The sequence below is a fragment of the Panulirus ornatus genome, chromosome 68 (assembly GCF_036320965.1).
Source record: "Panulirus ornatus isolate Po-2019 chromosome 68, ASM3632096v1, whole genome shotgun sequence".
Classification (NCBI taxonomy): Eukaryota; Metazoa; Arthropoda; class Malacostraca; order Decapoda; family Palinuridae; genus Panulirus; species Panulirus ornatus.
In genome coordinates, this window is record NC_092291.1 from 8012827 (window position 1) to 8037397 (window position 24571).

General features: G+C 40.3%; 1 protein-coding gene across 3 annotated transcripts in view; it reads right to left on the minus strand.

The window, feature by feature from the left end:
• LOC139747490 (uncharacterized) overlaps positions 1-24571 on the minus strand; it is a 78002-nt gene that overhangs the window by 11411 nt on the left and 42020 nt on the right. For all 3 annotated transcript variants that reach the window (XM_071659875.1, XM_071659877.1, XM_071659876.1), the window contains one exon: positions 21518-21696. In XM_071659875.1, coding sequence (XP_071515976.1) covers positions 21518-21696 — 179 coding nt within the window. The remainder of the gene's footprint in view (positions 1-21517; positions 21697-24571) is intronic.

Here is a 24571-nt window from a genome sequence, read left to right on the forward strand (position 1 = left end):
CAACAGCTGTCAACAAAGCCGCCGATATCATTATTATTATTACCTTTTTATTTATGGGTCCTCGTCCGTCGAGCCAGCCAGCGCTCCACCCATTGCTAATGGGTGTTGCATGGGCTATAAAATACACCCGGACCTTGTGTTATGCCTGTGTTATGGGTTATTAAACACACAGTGAGTACGTGAAGCCTAACAGCATCATGTCCCCTCATTTGGAACCACAGATGGAGTGTTATCTTCTGTATTTTTTCGATTTAGGCGAAAATATGGGTTCGTGTATGATCAGCCATGCTTGCTTCTGTACTAGACGGGGTTGTAGTGGCGTCTAGTGAGGTGGTGGTTGTTGTGTTGCCTTCGCTGGATGTGATCGACTGGATCTGATGATGACAACATTGTTGACATTTTTTGCTGGATGGGATCCAGCAGCAGGTCTCGTGCTGTTGGCTGCTCATGGTCATTATTCCACCCTTTTTTTTTCTACTGGACGTGTTTTAGTGGGTCTAGTTCCTCTCTCTCTCTCTCTCTCTCTCTCTCTCTCTCTCTCTCTCTCTCTCTCTCTCTCTCTCTCTCTGCAGCCATGTTTGTTTTTGGCTGGATGTGATGCAGTACTGCAGATGTGCATGATGATAAACAAACACATCTTTTTTTGTGGTTTGTTCTTCTTCTTCTTGCTGTCGTTGCTTGTGTTTTAGCGGATGTGTTGCACGTGGTTATCTTGATTCGTCAGTTGATATATAGATATGATATAGGCGATATATAGATATGATATAGGCGATATACATTTGGGTAACCATTTTGTTTCTCTTTTATGCCGGTAGATGAGATCTAGGTCAGTTATGGGTAGCCATTTTATGAGGTGAGTGAGAGGATGAGGATTGGCCAATCTGCTGCTCCAGTGTAGGGACGGACCGCTGGTCTATTTGGTAAATATGTGTCCAGTGAGGTAGAGGAAAAATTTAAGGGAAATCATTTTTTGATGATTTTTTTTCATCACCTGGTGTTTTGCACACACACACACACACACACACACACACACACACAGCCCCCCTCCACCCACCATACTCCCTATTTACCAGTTACCATCTTATAACGTTCAACACCATCCATTTTTTTTAAGATTTGTTCATTATCTATGCATTTTTTTCCCTTTATCACCCTTTATGGCTCCTCATTCACTCTCCCCTTTCCCTTTGAAACCCATTACATCCTTTGATATCTCTCCCCTTTGCCTCTCCCCTTCCCTTTTATCTAACCTCAACTTCTCCCTTCTTCCCTCTTCTTTTCTCCTCTTTACCTCTTTTCTCCCCCCCCCCCCCCTTCTCCTTCTTCTCCCTCTCCCCATTTTCTCTTTACCTCCCCCTCGGCCATCCACGGTACCCATTTCATCCGTGAGTAACCTTCAAAGAACGAAAATTACCGGGCGTTGCAGATCAGCTCTGCTTTGATTGATAGGCCTATTGAGGGCCTCCCTACCCTCTGCCAGCCTCGGGAAGCGACCCTACCCTAACCGACAGGTATCATGGCACCCCTCGGGCACATATATATATATATATATATATATATATGACCAGTTTTCATAAAAAAATCCTTCTGTAACCCAGGAGCTTTGAAGGCTACGCTGCTTCCAGTAGCGTGGAAGTGTAGACTTCTACAGAGAAGTTCTCTAACGTATCTTCACTTCCAATGATACAGCCTCGATAATGATGACTTTTCGCTTGTGGTGTAACCTCCTGAGGGCGGGATCCGGTAACACTTCTACATATATATATATATATATATATATATATATATATATATATATATATATATATATATATATATATATATATATAACGTAATGAATTACTCAATTATACAACCATAGGGGCACTTGTTATGGGGTCATCGCTGCTTTGATGCTGCGCTACAATCAGGAGTAGGGTAATGTTGTGTCTTTGGTAGAACAAGTTTCTTGAGGAAATTGTTCTCCCGTCTGTTCATTGACAGAGACGCAGATTAAACTAACTGCGTCATTTTGAGCAGTAAACGACCAATGGGTAGTTCATAACGAGGCCTGTCCTTCTAATGACCCCCCTCGCGAGGTGCTTTGCCCCTCTGTGTTAATGACGGGGTCAACTGAGAGGGATTTAGATGAGGCGATTTAATCCGTAGATTACTAATGAACAAAATCCCGATGCGACTGTAACTTCAGGGATTTCATGAGGTTAGGTTAATGAAGGAAAAATTTATAAAAGGTAATTAGTGAGATGGAGGCTAAAATTAATGAGGGGATTTAATCAGGATATTACTGAATAGGAAAAATTTATAGGAATAATTAAAGAAAAAAGTTAATTAAAGTAATTACCAAAATTCATATGAAAGTTTTCGTTGGTCATGTATGCATCTATCTATAAACGTTCTATCTATCTATCTGTCTATCGATCTATATATCTAAATATCTCATTTCATATATTTGAAACTTTACATTGTAAGGAAATGTGATTCCTTTTTTTCTAAGGTCTTAGAAAATTGAAACTATCGAATTGTCGAGTGGGTAAAAATCATATATTTAACAAAATGATTTTTTTTTTCAACTTTTGCATACATACAACTTTTATCTTCAATTTTCCTTTCTTCCTTCAGATAATTTAACTCTCAGTCAAAACCCTGATCTTAAACTCCTGCTAACAGATTTCAAATCCTAGATTTCAGATCTTAGAATTTCAATCCCAGATTATCCAAATTCAAAACTCTAAATTCTAAATTCATTCCTCAAGTCTGGAAAGCCAAATTCCAGAACCCAAGTTCCAAATCCTACTCCCTAAAATCCTAACCCTAAAATTCTGTTCCCTAAGATCATTCTAAAATCCTATGCCTTAGAATTCTGTTACCTTTAATTCTGACCCAAAAATGTCTGTTCCTAAAAATTTTGATCCCTAAAATCTTATTCCCCAAATTTTTCCTCTAAGATCCCGTTTCTTACGAACGTGTTCCCTAAAATCCTACATCCTAAATCTCAAACTCATCATCGTATCGGAAGTCCATCAGTTAGTTCTACGTTAATAAGTGATAATGATAATAATAACTATCACAAGAATACTGGAAATTCTTATCAAACCAATTATGAAAATTGTTACAAATATATCTTTCATTATTGGATTACTCGAAATAGATACTTTATTGGTAGTGATATTAATGAACAGTTTCTGTAAAAAAGATAGCTAATGATGATAATGATAATGATGATAATAGTAATAATGATAATAATAACAATAATTATAATGATAATAATAATAATAATAATAATAATAATGATAATAATGATGATAATAGAAATAATATTAATAATAATAATAATAATGGTCATAGTACTAATAATAATAATGATAATAATAATAATAATAATAATGATAATAATGATAATAATGATTATAATGATAGTAATAACAATGATAATGATAATGATAATAATGATAAAAATAATAATAATATAGTTATAATAATGACAATAATAATATCCCATTGCTCTGCTTCCACTGAATTTCCTATATTTCATCTATTTCTCATACATCAAATACAGTAGTACCCAGTAACCCATGCTAGAGATATACAACAGTCTGTCTACATCATTTGTTCTATCATCCTTATCTTTCCGCTCTAACGACCCCCATCACCGACTGTTAGCGCTATCGCTCAAGGGCCTCCATCTCCTGTTCATTCCTGGTCTTGTGCATTTCTTATCAGTCAGTTTCTAGTGACAAACATCTCCAAATATCTTGTGGTCATCATGTTAAGAATTGACCACCAATTATATGAATTAGTATATAAGCAAAGAAAAGAAATCGCGCACCCAGTACCAATTTTGAAGTCAATATATATATATATATATATATATATATATATATATATATATATATATATATATATATATATATATATATATATATATGGCAAACACTTAACTCCAGCATGCAGGCATTGTTTTAAAACCTTTCCAATTTATATTCCAGAACTCAGCGGGGCCAACTGCCTCTCAAACTCGCTGCAGACTGAATATGTACATATATTTGCGGTCGGTCAACATATGCGCCACTGTAAAGCGAATAATTCATAGACAAAATACTTTCGGGTTTGTCTTTAGGCGAGACAGACTCGTACCTCGCTCAGGACGAAGATAGTCACTATTGTTGGTCTGTTTCCCTCTGTTGATGTTGCAATACATATATATATATATATATATATATATATATATATATATATATATATATATACCCCAAGAACACTAAGTCATGTGGTAATTGAATGGAAGTGAATGTCTGTAAAGTAAAAGTAACTCAGCCACGTTAGCACTTACTCAACAGGATTTTATAAGTAGCTTACAAACAGTAACTCAGTAACAGAAACACTCGGAGTAACGCACTAACCAGCAGTGGTAAACAGTTACGGTAACTTTTCATACGACAAATTGATATTACCAGCTTTACTTACGGGGGGGGGGGTGTTATCTATCAGGAAATAGACAAATCTGTGGAGGAAGATGGAGGACAGATATTACGAATTTTTTCACAGATTAATGGGGTCGGCGAAGGACGGCGAGACTCCGACCTTCCTTCATTCATTCTCGTTTCTTTGTTTTGTTCCAATAATATTTCTGGTCTGCAGATCCAACCTCGACGAGAGCAGTCTTCTTTCAATGCTTTGAAGAAACATGTTTAATTGATTATTATAGAATTTTAAGCTTTGATGCGAGTTTAGGCTTGAGTCTTACACTTTTTCGACGCAAAATCAACGTGAAATAAGACATATCGACGACCTGCTTGTGCAATCCGCTTTGCTTTTTCGGTAGCTGGCTTCCGTCACGTCCTTTTCAGTCGGGAAAAATTCGCGAAGTGTTCCTTGGACTATTTCGATGTTATCACCAATCATCGCCTGGCAGAATCGCCGTGGGGGGTTCATGAAGACACAGAAAATTGTGAAATTTCACCACAAGTCGTCCTACGTGTCGGGAAACGTAAGTCTGTGGCAAAAATCACATCAATTTCACTGTGATAAACGGTAGGGACTGCTGGACCACAGAGCGCCACATGAAGACTCAGTTTAAATCTTTTAAAACGGAAGTTTTGCTCTCGGAGACGTTCTCCTGACCTTTCCAAAACGATTCCATTAAGGTCTTGTTGGATCTCGCAGTCATACTAAACCTCCCCCAAAGAGGAACGTCAAGAAGGAGGTTTGTTAAGTTAATGCTAAATCCAGTGTTTACCTCACCTGACCTGCGGTACTTTAGCCCCACCTGAGCTTAACGATTGTTGGATTTTGTTTGGTTGTCATTTTCGCTAAAAATTCTTTTTGCATTTAACCCAACGTTTTCTTTGATCTTCAAAGCCCTTTTAGTGTTATGGAGGTCTTCATAAGATTACAGGTTGGGGTGAGAGGATAGAACATTCATTGCTTTTGAAAGTTATTCTTTTACAAGCATCTTAGTTACTACCAACAATTCAGTTACCCTGTGAAGGTGTTTAGAAAACACAGTCTCCCAAGAAAGTTGCGAAAGGAAAGTAAAATAATGACTAAAGTAACAATAATTCAATAACAGTAACACGAATGACGTCATACATCATGAAACAATGACAGAACCATAACAATGGCTTACGGGAAACAATAACAAGCCAGAACAAATCCTGTCTTTCACAAGAACTTGATAGAGAACCACAGTAGAGAACAACAACAAAAAAAAGGTATCCGAAGGCTTCACTGGAGAACACAAACCATGATCGTTGCTCTATAACACATGAACAAATGGCATAACATATGAACAGAGGCACGAAAGTATAGGGAATTAGCATAAATATATCTAAGCCATTTGACGAAGTACCTCATAACATCACAGATGAACAGACGAATGGGTACCTAACACGGCAAAATAACACGTAGTTAAAGTCATAACTCGGCAAAAATAACAGGTGAACCGATCCGGTAGCACTCAAAGATATACTTCATGAACAAAGCCATATCATATCACATGGACAAAATCATAACACAGTATAACAGAACCAAATCATAACCCTGTTAAATTACACAAGAGCCAAGTTATGATATGACAACGTAATAGTTGAACGACCAGACATTCCACAAAATAACACCCAAGTGATCGACGACTACATATAACAGCATCAAACAAACTCACAAAACCACAAAAACAGCACACACACACACACACACACACACACACACACACACACACATACACACATATACCATAAGACTAAAACCATACAATGAACCCTGGGAGTACTTCGAGCACGGCTTCAGAAGAGACGCTTCGAAGCCTCAGCCCCAAAGTAATAACAAAACATTCTTTTTTCCCCCCTCGTCTCTCCTGGAAACACTTAGAATTCAAAGCGGGTCTCCGTGTCGACGCCACTATCCCGGGTTTTACGTGGGCTCAGACTTGGACCATTTGGTTTTTTTATTCTTTTTTGTAGTGGAGTTGTTGGCTTTGAATACTTGTTCGGAGCTTCGCTCGGGAGTGAAGCGGGCCGACTCCAGCGCAAGGATTCGCATTTTCTTTTAGCTTACATTGTGGAGGATTTACTCTCCTGTTTTTGTTCTTTTTTTCAATTCTTTGGTTGCAATAGAAAATATTTTTCGTTTGTTAATTTTCCATCTTGGTGGATGAAATAAAATTATGATGTATGTTCTTACACGTGTTAGGGCTTACTTAAAGTTCTATTTATCTATTGGACACTTGTAAATATACTTCATGTTTTGTTTACTTTTTTGGATACGGTAGGATTTATTCCAGGTCGTGTTTATTTATTTCATGCAGTAAGATTTGTTCTATGCCGTGTATTCTCTCTGGATGCTGAAGGATTTCTTTTATGATGAGTTTATTTCATGAATACATCACAGTGTACTTTAGGCTATATTCTTTTTCTGGATACATTCGTAAGTATTTCATGTCTTGTTTCTTTTCTATATGCATTACTTTCCTAATTCTATCTCCAGTAATCACTTTTACAAGCAACCGATTTATTCTAGATTCAAATTATCATCACTCAGTATGTAAATGTAAAGTAAGGAAGTTGAAATTCATTCCTTTGTGATATGTTCTAATAGAAATATGTTGACTCATATGAAATGATTTTTCGTATTTGACATGAATATAAAAACAGAAACTTATGTTTATTCTTATTTCCATGAACAAACTCATGAAGTCAGAGGATATGGTTTTTCCATGTTATCTATATTTTCAATTAAATCTATGTAATTTACCTGGACGTATGTCAGGTATATACTTTAGATATAATCCAAGAATTACATTTAATGCAATATAATTAAATAATTTATTTTCATTCCAGAGGAATTGCTTCGAGAATGAAAGGAATTGTATGTAACTATCTACCTGACTGAAGAAACTAGAATATATATTCAATATACATTGTACATGACAATTTCTTTATTTCAAATTCTAATATAAACTAAAAGTAAATTCATTTTAAACTATATACAAAATATAATTGCTATAGATCACGAAGTATGAAAACCTAACTATACTTCACAAGATAACAAAACTTTGCGATGCTTTATCAAAATCATTTTTTAAAATTTTTATGCCTTACTTAACCGCCGTTTCCCGTGTTAGCAAGGTAGCGGAAGGAAACTAAATCCGACAATTCTCATTAACACGAGACTGATATCCAATGCAAATTCTTTTATGGAATTCTTGTATCAGTAATTGATTCTGCACAGAGAAACACGTGTGGAGTATCTTGTACATAATTCTGTTAACATCGTTTTTACTTGGTTATCTAATTCAAACTCTAAATCATCCGCTGCAGTTGGCTATTGTATAGATTAGAACTCTAAACCAGACGATTCTTAGAATTCAAATGATATTCATAACGTAACCAGAATTCAGATTACAATATCTGATATCTGAATATTTGATACTTGGTATACACTGCCTAATATTTGGAACATATATATATATATATATATATATATATATATATATATATATATATATATATATATATATATATATATATATATATATATATATATATATATATATATATATTTATATATATATATATATATATATATATATCAAATATTAGCTTATAGTATCTAGAATGTAACTACAAATATCTACTTTATGTTCATCGTGTTGTCTCGTTGATGATCCTACCAGTCTGTGAACATCCTCTACATCTTTTCCTCTCAGAATAAGACCCATCTTCAGACGTGTCTACAAAGGACACGTTCATAACTAGATCTATCAGTTGACCTTTACATGAGAGCATAGGTCAAAGAGGACCTGAGGTGAAAATAATGTAAGCGGAAAGTCTTATAAATTTATTTCTAAAACATCCAGTAGATTTGATGTATCAAGCGAATATAGTTCTAAAAGTATATGTAAATGACTTCCTCTATATCATCAATTGCCGTTTTGTAGAAAAATCTGTTTGGCTATCACAGACCCGATCTATGTTCCACACCGTAGACGAAACTTGCTCAACACGTACACACTAAACGGCGTTTCAAAATACGTCTCATCAGCGTTGCTATCTGTTCGTGAAATCTGCTTCAAAATCTAAAGCCCGATCTATTTTCCAAGTATCACTTTGCATGCGGGGCTGACTGTACCCGCAGCCGACTACACACACACACACACACACACACACACAGAGGGACCTGGCAATGTCGGGCGGTAATCCATATTCAGAGGTGAGCAATTAGCGTAGTCTTTTACTGGTCTATGGCCAGACCCTCTGCTCCATCCCTGCATTTCCTCCCACCACTGCCTCCATCTGGTTTTATTTCGTCGAGCAATCCCTGGTCTAAACTCTGTTTACCCTCGGTTCTCCGGATCGTTGTGGTGTTTTAAGGCCCCCATACCTCCGATGATGTGGAGTCGAGGAGTTTTTGTGGAGTGTTTTGGAGATGTTATGTTGGTCTGTGGCTGGAATGATGTGGGCCTCCGACCGAAGACTAGAGGAACGAGGATTTAAGCATCGTCCATTTTTCGTTTAAATTCGGTGCCGCTGAGCCTGGTCTGTCTGTCAGTTTGTGAGTTGCAGAAGCGGAAGGTTTTCGTCTGCCTTCGTCCAGTTCCTATAAGGATCAGCTGGGGACCTTCGATCTCGGCTGGGCCACTTCGAAGACGAAGAATCCATCTTTTCCCTTACCACTCACCTGAACCGGAGACTCCACCCTCTAGAAGCGGGTGTTTCTTGGTGGGTTCTACACGGCCTCCAGGGTTTCTAGAGCGGTAAGGGAGGAAGGGAGAGGGAGACCGAAGCGGTGAGTAGGGTGAGTACAGTAAGCAGGGACAACGCCTGGAGTGATCATCAGTATGGATGACTCGGTTCTTACCTTTGCTACCCATGTTACGCCAGGCCTGGCTGGAGGCAGACACACACACACACACACACACACACACACACACACACACACACAAGCCCTAACCTCACTCCCTACCACCACTACCACCATCGCTTCCTCTACCACCCTACCTGCCAACACTACTGCCACCATAACCATCTTTTTCAACGCTGTTGCCTGCAAGATATCTGAGTACAAGCTCCCACCAACAACACCACTGCCACCATTACCTATCATGTTTATCATTAACATTGTTGCTAAATTCTACCAACATCACTGCCACGATTTACACCACTACCACCACCACCGCTGCCTCCGTGGGCATCAGGCCCCCACCTCCTGCCAAATATACCACGAGCTTAAGACTCATTCTAGGGCATAGAAAAAAGACAACTAGACATACAAAATACTTAATGCCGTGAAATACTTAGATATCTAGAAAGATCAAATCGACGGGTCAGGAGGACAAGTTTCCCAGAATACTGAAAGCAACAGCCGGGCACATACCATTTCCAATGGCCTAAATTTTCAGCAAATAGTTTCAGGAAGCGAAAGCGCTGAAATACTGTCAGCTCGCCAGCTTAACGCAAGTGTACAGAGTTGGGAATTGTTTCTTTTTCGACCTACCGTCCAAGCAGGTCTTACCTTGTTTCCTGGACAACTGTTAGAAATGATAATGAATACAAAAATGATGTGTGTGTGTGTGTGTGTGTGTGTGTGTGTGTGTGTGTGTGTGTGTGTGTATTTACCGAAGTAACAAGCAGGGTAACACCAGTAGCCGCCCATAGTAGCGTCAACAACAGCTAAAGTATCAGCTCCTCCTCTAACAGCTATAAAACAGCTATACCAACAGCTATAGCTGCCGGGGCAACAAAATGTAACCCCCAGGTATAGAAGCAAAAGTAGCAGGAACACTGAAGTAGTGAGGAAGACATCAACAGCAACACCAGCAGTAGCAGCAGCCATAGTAGAAGTAGTAGCAGGAGCCATCCTGTCTATGTCAGCAGCAGGAATAGAAGCAGACGTAGCAGGAACAGTAGCAGCAACAATAGCATCAAAAAGGAGCATCAGATGCAGCAACAGTAGCAAGTAGCAAAGGTTCCAAGACCCTTATCTTCGACCCTCTTAGCATGACTGGCCCCAGAGGTACGTCTCCAGGCCTCAGGGATAATGATGGGGCGCGAGTGACGCTTCGTTATCACTGATGATGGCGGGAAACACCTCGCCAGATAATGATGTAGCGGACGAAGTTACCGACTGCTATACACTATGAGGGTGGGAGGGGGAGGGGGGGCAAGCTATAGCCCCCCTCTCTCTCTCTCTCTCTCTCTCCGTCAACTGGTGGTGGGTGAAGGCCCCCCTCTCCTCCCCTCCTCGCCTGGTAGAGATGAACGTGTCTACAAGTAGAGAGGTTGTAGTGATGCCCATATCTCATGATGGATGATGAGGTGGGTGATACATCATTGTTACCAATGATAGTGAAGATAGTGAGTGCTCCACTTTCATTGCCGATCATGCAGACCCTTCAAGCAGGGGTTGATGATGGCAGGGGGAGACAACTTTCCTCATGAAAGATAGATACACTCAGTAGCAGCAGGAGCAGAACCGCTGAGATAAGGTTCGTAACAGACAAAATACCAATTGCTTTGTCAAGGCCAGTAATAACAGCAGCTGCAGTAGCAATAACAGCACTTTAGCAGCTGCAGGTATAGCAGCTGTAGCAAGAGCAGCTACATGAAGGGAGACACAACCCCCTTTTGTAGCATAACCCCTTTTCGAACATTACTCACCACAACCACAACTTTCCTCGCCGTCCACATCCAACCACAGCTGATCAGCCAGCCAACGCAGCCACACCACAGCTGATCAGCCAGCCAACGCAGCCACACCACGGCTGATCAGCCAGCCAACGCAGCCACACCACGGATGTGACAACTGATATCGCTCCGTTACGCTGCGTCTCTGTCCTTGCACAGCCCAGGGGATTTTACTACCCCATTATATCAACAATTTATAACTAAGTGGTCCATGATTATCCTACACACACACACACACACACACACACACACATACACACACACGCACACACACACGCACACACACACACACACACACACACACACACACACATATATATATATATATATATATATATATATATATATATATATATATATATATATATATATGCTACACCGTTTTCTTTAGCCGGTTCCTGTAGCTTTAGCGTGTATGCATGCTAGTAATAACAACTTACACTTTTTTTCCTTTTTTATGCAGTTTTTGCCACAGTACACCGCTCCAACATGCACCAGGATCTCTCTCTCTCTCTCTCTCTCTCTCTCTCTCTCTCTCTCTCTCTCTCTCTCTCTCTCTCTCTCTCTCTCTAACACACACACACACACACATGGTTGTTGACCACTTCAGCAGCATTCATATTTTCGTAAGTTACTTCGAGGCTAAAAAAAAAAATATTCCGGACGACACACGTGTGTGTGTGTGTGTGTGTGTGTGTGTGTGTGTGTGTGTGTGTGTGTGTGTGTTTCCGTGTGTGTTTGGTATGCAAATGAGGAAGTTTTTCTCTTTATGGAGTTTTTGTTGACGTGAAACAGAAATATTCGTTTTTAAAAGTACGTAGAGAGGATGTCTCATTCGGGTTTTTGATCCACCTATACTATAACTGATACATAAATATATACACATATATATATATATATATATATATATATATATATATATATATATATATATATATATATATATAGTATCTCAACGGTCGACCTTATTCGAGGAATGAACCCTTTGTCCCCAGGTTTTTGTGGTTCATGATGCGGTGGTGTCTGGAGCCATCAGCGAGATGAGAGCATAATCAAGTCGAGTTATCGATGCTGGCGTACATGTGTGGCACCCGTGGGTGGCCGTAATCAAACACACCAGATTACACGACGGTGGACTTTGCTTCCGTCTTCTAGTGGAGAACTTGAAGTTGCTTCACCCCCATCGACCAACGGATCGGAACGGCTTCGCTTACCCTTATTTTCATTTTTGATATCTACTGTTTCCTATCCCTACTATGATCTCAAATATCCCTCTTACTCTGTTGAAATCTTAAATCACTTTCTGGTTCTGTGGAAGTCTCAGATTGGCTTTTCTACATTTAACCTTTTATATAGTTTGCCTCACCGTCTCGACTAAAGTTTCGAACCTGATCCCGCTGTCTCGACCCATGAGCCGAACCACTAAATCATATGACCGAAGCCTTGAACTCGATTTACGGAACAAACACCTTTGATAAGACCTTTCATCTTAATCTATGAATCACGCATGTCTGAGGAGCTTGTCTTCCTGTATGGAGGTTGCGTCTTGGAGCGTTGGTTGGTGGGGTACGAAGCCTTGAATCGCTGAAACATGGTAGCCAGCCGATTACTTATACATCACACTTTAGACCCTGTTGAACCAAAGCTCAGAAGTCCGACTGGAATTACTGATTAGCTAAAGAGTGTTCGAATGAAAGGTCGAACCATATGGATAAAATCTGAGGATATTTATCTATTCTTTCTTAACTTCCTTGACTGGTCTTGTACACTGAAATACGACTGTATGATAACACACTCTCCCTTCATCTTGCATATGCTGAATTATCAGTAGTATGAAGCTGCTTTTATTCAATATAACCCATACGAATACGAATATGAAGTTGATATATCTCATCTACGTTTACAAATGTATACTTATCTATACCTATAACCATTTTGTAAAACCTTCACCAGTCATATACTTTATATGAATATGTACAGAGCATTAGGTATGGATAATCATATGTCTTCTACGTATTTTCATATACGTCTTTATCCTATCCTTATGCAAGGTTTACGTCATCTGTATCGTGTTTAACACTTCATATGTTAGTTTTGATCCAGCGCAGTTGTTATGAGGCCTTGATGTCTCGTCCCGAATTCCAATATTTAGTCTCATGAACGCACCATGGAAAAAATGACAGATATTTAGTATATCATGAATATATCCTACGGCTTTTATATACGTATGTTTTAATGACGTACGAAGAAATTAATAACCTTTGGCATATTCTTTCTGAAATTAGATATGTGCACTTGTGGCGATTTTGAACCACCAAATATTGTTCTAAAGATTAAAAATGTTAACTTTAAATTAATGGGGTGGTGGGGTGGGGTGGTGGGGTGGGGTGGGGGGGGGAATATGTTACTTCAAATTATGTTTGTCTCATTGTTAGTATTTGTAAATTATGTCTCATCTTCAGCATTATAGCGAAACACTTCTTAAGCATCTTGTAGCTTTCGGTCTCTTATTCAGCTCAATAAATTTCAAAGGAATAATTCATGATGTGTATCATATTTTTTCTGGGCTGCCGATGATCGATCATTGACAGTGATTGATAACTGGCACTCATGACCAATTTAATCATTCGGAGTTCACTGTCATAACTTTCCTACAAGGAGGCTAGTTCATCGGCGTAACATTTTCATTTTCTATGCTTGACATGCGAAAAAAATCTTCATTCCATCGCTTGTCTGTTTTTCGGAGAAGTCTGAGGACTTTATCAATATCTAGTGATGGTGACTAAGTCCACAAGTCTAAATCCAAGTCAGGCAAAGGTACTCACATCAATGTAAACACAAGGGTATTTACAAACATCCAGTATGGCTGGGTACACCGGTGCAAGCCTAAGGGGTGTTTACAAACATTCAATAAGGCTAGAAATATACGGTGAGGATCTGTATAGCTCTATCTTCTCCCAGTATCTCTGATTAAAACGTGACTTTGGACCTTGTGCTTGTCTCCAGATTTGCCTCGTACTCTAAGAAGCCAAGGAACTCATGCTCACGGGACTAACTAACGCAGTAAAGTAATAGAAGGACAGAAAACCGATAGTCAAATTAAAGCTCAATAGAATTTATAATTCAGTAGCTCTTGCATGATCTGTCTGGATATGAGGAAATAATTGGCCTGGATGCTATATTTCATATGACTCGCTCAATAACGTTAGCAATGAGGTGATTACGGAGTAAATGTGGCTCATTATTAGTAGTAATATGATCAATGATATTACTATTATCATCATGTTGATTATCATTATTATCATTAACGTTCCTATGATTCTTATGATCATTATATTCATTACTATTAGTAGTAATAGTAGTATTAGGAGTAGTAGTGGTAGTAGTAGTTTTTTTAATTACCATAACGACCCATATAACACCAATTATTCTTCCTCACAAAATGTGGAACAATGACGAATGTGGAGTAAGAATAGACTAGGAGTGAACCAAAGCAAAGTTAGTTCATGATAAATCTGGGTAAATCTAGCAATGTAGTTTACTTTTTTGACGATAATTATGATTGTTAACGGAGTGTGTGTTTAAGAACTAGCAGTGCATTATAGACCATTCTGGCTGGTGTCTGCTTTGGGGTAGCAAAGCAAAATCAACATAGATCGCTTAAAGTAATTTTGATATCATATGAAAACTATGGCTAGTTAATAAGCCTCTTTAGGATCAATTCTCCAGCCTAATTTGCATATTAAGGCACAACGGGGTTTCAAAATAAAGGTAAAATAGAGAGTTCAAAGTACTTTAAACACGGTATCAAAACTACTATCTATCTATTAGCCTAATTGGATCAATACCCTAATCTGATTTGTAAATGACGAAACTATAAGAAAGTATATCATGCAGACTTAGAACTGAAATAGGTGACTGGGTTTCATACAAGTTTGTTCTTTGTACAGCAAACCTTCCTATTTTACTGATAAATGATTTATTTCTGTTTTGATAATACTACTCTTATCTGAAGTCCATCTTGTGCTCGTAGTGCCTGGAGTGAACAGGTCACAAGCTGTTGATAGAATGGTGAGACTCGAACCCGTGTACTTGATACAAACTCAAGAATTTCTAACCACTCATCCACCGTTGAAAACCACGGCAATCTCTCTCTCTTAGCATACGTAGAAAACTAGTAGAAAACCCTGGCATTCTATCTTTCCGCACGGATAGAAAACTAGTAAACAACAACAACACAGATCCTTCCGGCAAAGGTAGAAAACCTTGGCATTCAAAAATAGAGAACCATGTCAATCATTTCCTGAAAACACGTACAGAACCAGTTAGAAACCCACTGTTCTCTCCGCTTAGAGACCTAGTAGAGAACCATGGCACAGACTCGTAGAGACCCAGTCAGTCGTGATGGCGCTGGACGCACGCCAGATGTAGATTAGTGTGGATGGAGTTGGGGGGGTTAGGGGGGCGGGGGGGGGAGGGAGAAAACATCAACAAAAGACAGACAGACAGAAATGATGGCATATATATATATATATATGTATATATATATATATATATATATATATATATATATATATATATATATATATATATATATATATATATATATATATATATATATACTGTTGAAAATACGATTTATTGACGGCAGCAAGAACGTCGTATCCCACACAATACCTAGGTCACTTTACACGATGGTCGCTAATCTTGGCTATTCTGGTAGCCTTTAATGCTTTATTTTTTTCCATTGATTTTCGTGTCACTCAAGCTCTCAAGAGGCTTTTTAAGAACTGCCTCAGGATCACAAGTTTTTTCATTTGTTTTCGTTTGATTTATTCGCTGGTGTGTGATTTTGTTTCACTGATGATTACAGAAAAAAAAAACAAGAGTTTGTTCATTTTGGCTTAAACTAGTGTCCAAGATACTAAAAAACCGTGTATCTATAATTCACATAATTCTTATTAGCTGATAGTTTATAGATTATTAATGAATCGTTTATATTGAGAGACTAACAAGTCTAAAGCAATGAATTTTACAACTATTTGCTCTATTTCTTTTAAGATAGATTCCTATTTTCGGTTGTCTTATCCAGTACAGTTTGCTTGAAGATTACCGAGACTTCACCTCTGGACTGTACTCCACCTTTGCACTGTACTCCACCTTTGCACTGTACTCCACCTTTGCACTGTACCCCACGTTTGGACTGTACTCCACCTTTTTACTGTACCCCACCTTTGTACTGTATTCCACCTTTGTATCGTCCACTGTAGATCAATTATGTCTTGTGTGATTACTTCCAGGGTCTCACGTATTCACACACACACACACACACACACACACACACACACAGGGACCTACCCCAGCAAGTTAATAAAGAATGTTCCAGCAATTCATTTGCTATTCATATGTGTGTGTATCTTGCGTAGGGAGTACTTCAACCCTGGCTTCTAATACACACAGCCAGCAGTGGCGTTAGAAGCTCTTAAGTAGCATAATCCATCATATTTTCTTAATGCTTTCAATCGCTTTTCTTTGGACTAGCCCCAAGTGTATCGCTTGGTGAGGACCAGTCGATGTTTACAACGATTACCTCACAGATGTTCATACACATTACCCGATGTTTATATATCATCTCAGACAAACTTTGGATGATATGTATTGCGGCCATTATGATAATGATGCATGATTTGTGTTGTCTTAACGATGAATAGTTGTACGTGTTTTTTCTGACACACACACACACGCACACGCACACATATACGAATATATTCACAGGCTTTCGTGATGCAGTATTTAGCGTTGTTGACCATGATTCACGCACGGGCCTTACCCGGGTTCGAAACCAGAGCGCGGCAGTCGATCCACAGCTGTTTATTCTTCCCCACGAAGCTAGTTGATAAATGTGTGCCTAGCTCAGGCTGTTGTGTGTGTGTGTGTGTGTGTGTGTGTGTGTGTGTGTGTGTGTGTGTGTGTACAAATATAGGTGTATAGACGTGGTACAAATACACAAGGTTAGGAGACGGGGCAACTCTTCTCTTAGACACCGAAAGTAATCACAAACAATAATCACAATTACCAGGACTAAAACCACATACCTGAATATGTTTATGAGTAATGCTAAGGTCATGAGGGAAGTGGAGAGTGAGGAGGATTGCATCAGCTTACAAGGGGACCTAGGCAAACTCCAAAGCTGGTCTGATACACGGGTGATGAGATCAGACCCGAGTAAGTACACAGTGCTAAGGATGGGTCATGGTGACAGTAGAGCAGTAGTGTTGGTGCAAGTGTCTGTATGTTGTGGTATGGCTGGTGTTGGCAGAGCTGGTAGTGGAAGGTGTGGTGTCAGTGTTTGTGGTAGGACTGGTGGCAGTGTTGGCGGCAGCGCTGGTGGTGGGCCTGACGGCAAGGCTGACAGCACGACTGGTGGCAGGGCTGGTGGTGGCAGGGCTGGACCCCACACACTCACTCGCCGACAAGTTATTAAAAAGTCAATAGCCGGGGAACCCCAGTGAGCCCCCCCCCCCACCTCTCTCCTACCCGTACCCCCTCCCCCTTCCCTTCCTCAACACCCTCCCTCCTACCCCCCTCCACCTCGCAGTGCCCCACTCCCTCTTGATTCCCCAGCCTTCCCTCTCGATATCTCCCGTTTCTCCTTCTATCTTACTGCCTCCTTTTCCCCCAGATATACAGGGATGACCTGTTGTCTTATGACCCCGTAAAGCACTCTATCCCCTCCCCCAGATATACTGGGACCCCCTCCCCGTCGTCCACTATTTAACTAAAGCATACCATCCTTCTCCCCAGATATACTGGGGGTATATACCCTCTGGGGCATACATCCTCTGGTCTACTCATCTCTTCCCCCAGAGTCTACCAGGTATACTATCTCCTGGGTGTACCCTCACTACACCAGTGATCAATATAGGAAGTCCTTAAGAAGTATTAACCATCTGAACAAACCTATGTATAATGACACACTTACAGAACAAATGATATATACGACAACACACAAGCCAAAGAGAATATTCCTGTCGAGCGTAAAAGCGTAAATATAGATGAAATGTTGACGCTTGTTCTCTGCTTTCATGAAACCCTTTCCGTCCGGCAGTGTAGAGGGCACTAGTTTGGGGAACTGTGGACAAGAAAGGTACGCGTATGATAACAGACCTACGTGGTACAGCGGTTAGCATTGCTGACTTTGACCCACGGGGTCTAGCCCGCGTGTTCGATTCCTGGTCGTATGTGTTGGTTCGCAGTCAACCCAGCTGTTCATCCTCCCCACAGCCTCAGCCAACATAAAGACCTACACCCACAAGGTTCAGTTATCGGGAAACACACAGAAGAAAAAGGCGAGGACCCATACAAGTGTCCAGTCATGGGTCGCCTTACCGTCGGCAGAGTTGCCTCAGACACACCGTGCAAGGCAAAGGAGACGCCACTGGCTTGCAAACGCTACCCTCCGCCACTGCATCACAGCCACCCCAAAGACCCACGCATTCCGTACCCATGGCACCTCCCCTACGCTGGGTCCTCTCCAACACAGGTCTCTTGACGCACTCCACCACCGGACACGTCAGCGAACATGAAGGGAAAGTGAGAAGCAGATTCTGAGGACTCCTTGAGGACCCCATCTTCAACCGTCCACACCACGCATGAGCGGCGAACTCCTCCGGCTGGTTATTGTGGCTGGACAGTGGACGGTGTGTCACACTCTCCAGGTGCACTGCTCTACTCACCTCCTCCCTCTCTACCGACACCTACTCTGGCTAGAAACCCTGGTCATTAACAAGAAAACTTTCACCATTAAGGCTTCCACTCTGCACTGGCGTTGCACAAAGAGCTATGCGTACGTTTACCTCTACGAAACGCAAAGTCGTATTCAAGCACCCCAAAAAAGAATGTTCTCTGTACAGTTGCTCAGATCACACAGAGGATTGCTTCGTCCATGCATGGAGTACTGCTCTCACACCTGGTGGGGAGGGAGGAGGGTTCGATTCCACATGCTGTCTTGACAGGGTCGAGTTTGAAGCTGTCCGACTTGTTAACTCTCTAAGTTTGGCCTTAAAACTTGACCCACTTACCTAAGACCGTACGTAACCTCAGTTCTCTAAGTTGTCTTAGAGAAATTCTACTTTGGATTCTGCTTCTAAAACTTCAGTTGCTTGTGTGTACCTCCCGCCATTAACTTGATCATGCAATCGTCTGCAAGTCGCTGCGTCACATGATTACTCTGTGGTAACTACAGTGGTGGGCTGTTGTGACGACTATATCTATCTGTGCACAGCTAAGACCTGCAACTTTTTACCTCCTCCTAACACCTGTCTGTCACCTGACGCTTTTTTAAAAGACAGGTTCCCTCCCACTCCCTTCAAAATCCTTCGAAATTATTCTCCTTTTCTCTTTCATTATTGTCTCTCTTTAACCTTTGTTCATGTTTCATTTAAGGCTGTTGTCTCAACGAGGAACTCTTTTGCATGCTAGAAGCCTTCTATACGAAAGGAAATATAATGAAAGATAAACAAAGTGAGAGAGAGAGAGAGAGAAGAGAGAGAGAGAGAGAGAGAGAGAGAGAGAGAGAGAGAGAGAGAGAGAGAGAGAGAGAGAGAGAGGACAGGTGGAAGAGAAAAAAATCGTAACTTTAAAACCCAAACGTATTGAAGTAATAGTAGAAATGAGGGTCATGACCTGGAAACGATACAGAAAGAATAAGAATTGTGAAACAAGGGTAATATAATTCTTGAACTAAAACACGTCGACTTTGAGGCTAATTAACGTCGGGATATTACGTCATAAAACGTCACGAGGAAGAGAGTGACGTATTCCTGTGGACCCAGATACTGAGGCATTAAATCTTCATCAGCTTAATTAATGGAACTCAAGCACGTGCCTTCCTGCCCAACCCATCCCTGTTGAACTCCTCCACCTAGTCCTTGTGGAAGCCCTCCACCCCCTGCTTGTGGAACCCCTCCACTCCCTGCTTGTGGAAGCCCTCCACCGTGCTTGTGTGGGTAGTTGGATGGTATTCGTGGCAATTCGAGAACACAATTATGAAAGATGTCTTTCATTTCCATACTCTCGGGACAAAGCAAATATCTTTTTTCGCGATTCTAAACTTTAGACTTGATAAACACTCGATCCTCCTTTCGATAAGTAGCTCATAAATACTGAAGCAAGACTTGACAAATAGTCAATTAATACTTGAGAAAGGCTTGACAAATGCTTTTTTGGTGATTACGTCACGTTTGACTGGGTTGAAACCTTTTTGGTGTAGTGAGGGAAGGTGAGAGCCAGAGAGAGAGAGAGGTCTTGCGTCTCTCTAACTTGCCACAGATAAGGTCCAGGAAGGTGACGAGGCGCTGGACGGTAGAGGAGGTCTTCATATTACCACATTCCTGAGGGTCCGTGGAACTTGCAGTGTCTGTGTTAACCCTGTGCAACGCAACGCTTCCGCTGGGGGACGTGGGTGATGGCCATGGGTTGCGACTGAGAAATTGTTGAGTTGTTGACGGGAAAGTAAAGCAGATGACTTTAAACGTACATGAAATTTTCCTAAAGTTATTTCAAAGATCTTCAGAATACTCAAGTTGTTTTTCTGATTCTTTGTTTACGCATCATGAGACACGTTTTTTTCCGGATTTCTAATAAGCTTCTGATAATCTTAGGAAATTATTGAATTTTCTTCATTTTTCAATTATCTTTCTGGTTTGGAATTGACTGGAGACCGATTATCAGAGCGGAAACTTCCCACAAACTCATCGCTGATTAACAATTAATAACGGAGGAAAATTAACAAGAATGTGTTAATCAGTTTGTCGCCGTCTTGAGTGTGTCTTGAAGGAGGAAGGCGACAGTGTTTGCCACTGGTAATGGCGTCTCAAAATTCCGTGTTGATAACTTCAGTATTTGCCTGATTTCCCTACCCCTGGAGCACGACGGTACGACCCTTCAGCACGATGGTACGACCCTTGAGCACAACGGTGCGGCCATTGGGTACGACGTTACGACCCCATGAGTACGATGGCCTGACCTTTGAATTAACATTTTAAAGGCCAGGTCAAAGGCTAAGCCATCACACCCAGCAGTCGTCACAATGTATGTGAGGAAGTGCCACTTCTACAAAATACCGAGCGAAACAACCATTAGCATCTCATTGCAATTATGTCGCCCAATTCACCATTTGCCAAAACTATCCACCACAACCTTACTAGAACTGTCCTTGACATAGCCTTACCTGTGTCTGGCCATTATATATCGTTAACACATCCCGTAGAGATATAGTCTCACCTGTTATCTGTCTAATACATGGCATGACATCAGTCCAGAGTGAAAGGTCTTACCTGGGTTTGGGTTAGTCCAAGCGAGGCAGCGAGTTCAGCGCGCTCCGGCAGGGAGAGGTACTGGGTCCTCTGGAATATCTTGTTGAGGTGCTGGAGTTGCAGGGAGGAGTAGATGGTGCGGGGCTTCCTCATCTTCTTGCCCTTCCCGTTGACCCTAACGCCGTCCAGTTCATGCTTGTCTGGAAGGAGACACCAGTAAGGTCAGGTCATGGTATTGTTGTCATTTATGTTGTTATGTTTCAAATCAAAGCTTGATGTTATATTTGAAATTACAAAAAAAAAAAAGAAACAGGATTTTACGGTGAATCAGATGATAGTAGGATCATTGTTACTCAGTTTTCCACCAACCTCGCAGAAGCTAATTGGATCTTGCATGTGGATTGCGCTAAGTTTAATACGTTGTTTCCTCTCGTCGGGTCAAGTATCATTGGATTTAGAAAGTAATCTCAATTAAATGAATTTATCTATATTGCTCTTGACCCCTCATGCTGGGGGTTGAAATGAGGCTTAACCTGAGACATAAAGGTCACAAGGTAATGCGCTAAAGTCACAAGGTAGGTCAACCTGGTGTGTTGTGAGTCAAACGAAAGAGGTTAAACTAGGTTACTGGGATAATAGTGCTAGGGTCATAAGGAAGGTCAAACTGGGGAGCTGGGGGTCACTAGATAGTTCAAGCCACTTGGCTAGAGAAGCGTGGATAAAATCAAGGTCATAAAAGGAGTCGAGCTGTATGGCATACAGGATACGAACCTGTTAAACTAAGCACATTATTGTGGGTACCTTCTGAAATGTCAAAAGATTTTTTTCCTTTTGAAATAAAAGTACACAGGATGGCGGAAAACAGTCATGGGTTTATCATTAGAATTAAGGAGAGAAATCACAATAACTTTCAAAAAAAAAAAAAGGTTGTATATCTATCGATACGAAAGTATGAGAATATCTAAAGTCTAATATAATGAAATCAATCGTGTAAATTGTATTACTTTGCAGACACTGAGAAACATTGTGAGAAATGTGATAACTTCAAACATTATATTTCTCATAAAGTGAGCGGCTCAAGGTGATGTGTTCCTATGTTATGCTTGGCTGAATGCATTTGTGGATTTTACATAACACGACATTGTTGAAGGTGCTTTGTTGATAAGAATTTCCTGTTTTATAAGTGGTTTTTTTTTTTCCTTCGTCTTCCTGCGTTTTACCTTGACTCTGTCAACCCCAGTTTCCGCATCTGTGTACGTCCGTCTCTAACTCATTTGTATTTATCTGTTTTTTTTCTGAATTTCTTACTTTATTAAGCGTTTTGTCTTTTTATCAATTACTATTTAGTTCTCTCTCTCTCTCTCTCTCTCTCTCTCTCTCTCTCTCTCTCTCTCTCTCTCTCTCTCTCTCTCTCTCTCTCTCTACCTCATAAATATCATATACGAGAGCAGCTGGAGAAACCTGGTAGACTTTACTCCTCATACCTCTGACATAAACTACTCCCTCATTACATGGTAAATCGACTCCCTCACATTGATCTGGGAATTTGGCAACGTATAACATCTCTCTTGTCTCTTTACGTTAATGAAAACGGCGTATAATAGCTCTTAAATCACAATCTCTAGTTAAGTACGGTGATTTCTGGTGATTAGACCAGCCATCAATCAGTGAGCCTCATTACAATCCTTCTCCTAATCGATGGCAGGGTATAGAAAGGGCATTGATAAGATAAAAGTGATTGGAAGTCACGGTCTGTGTTAAACACACAGGGAGACTGGGAGATTGGGCAGGGGTTGGAAAAGGAGGATTGGAAGAATAGGAAAGGGGGCATTTGGAAGGGGATTGAAGCGGGTGAGGAAAGACTAGTAGAGTCTGGAAAGGGGAAGGGGAATTGATATGGGATTGGGGTGAGGAAAGGGAAAGGGGAAAAGGAAATGATAAGGAACTAGATTGGGGGAAGGAGGATTATCAAGAGTGGGAAAGGGGGAGGGCATGGAAATGGGAGTTTGGTTAGATTTGGGAACTGGGTAAGTAATGGGAAGGAAGTGATTGGGAATAGAAATTGGGAGATGATTAGGAAGACGGAAAAGATTAACTAGACATCTAGAACAAGAATCAAGCGTCTCTTAACATCTAGAAAATTGCTAGAGGAGAAATCTAGACAACTAGACATGGAAATGAACTTTAGACATGTAAATGAACTTTGGCATATCACTTGCAACATTAGACTTTGACACAGAAAATGTCTGCGTCAGTCTCTTGAGCAGACTGTAAATCAGGGGTAAATCAATCAGAGTTGATGTCTAATTCTTATTTACGTAAACATTGTTTAACCCAATCTTTAGTGAGTATCTGTGATGTTGTACACCAAGAGGGACAGACAGACAGACAAACAGATAGACAGAATGTATCCTCTGTGTGTGTGTGTGTGTGTGTGTGTGTGTGTGTATGCTAGTCTAAGTCCCAATCATTTCTAATCCTTTATATACATCACACACACACACACACACACACACACACACACACACACACACACAAAGGTGCTCATATACATAAGTCAGGTGTACAAATATCTGTATATTTCGTATGTGTCATGTTTGGTCTTCCTATGATTAAGGGCAGTGAGTTAGCAGAGCTGTGCACAGACCTAATTTCCTTGTGTTTGTGCGTCTGTGTAAATCACAACGAAATGCAAATTTGACGTTTCAGCCTTTGTGGCCAAATTAGCATAGTGACGAATCTACCGTGTTAGTTCTCTTCATATTTTTAGAGACACAATATCACTGTCTTGTTTCTTTGTTTATCTTCTTTTCTTCTTCTTGTGAATTATATTGCTTCCTCTGTCTTTGTTTTTGATCTCAGATTGCATTGCAAGAAAACATTGTTCATGCAAAAAGATATAGAAGAATTTTCATAATGAATCTCTAAATTCGCGAGAAACTGAGTTTGTTTTCAAACGAAATTGCTGGAGAACGAAATGAGATTTGAAATCTGATTATTTATCTGACTCTGAAGAGAATATTTTATCTTATTTCTTATCTTATTTATAAATGACGTTATCAAATGTTCTGCATT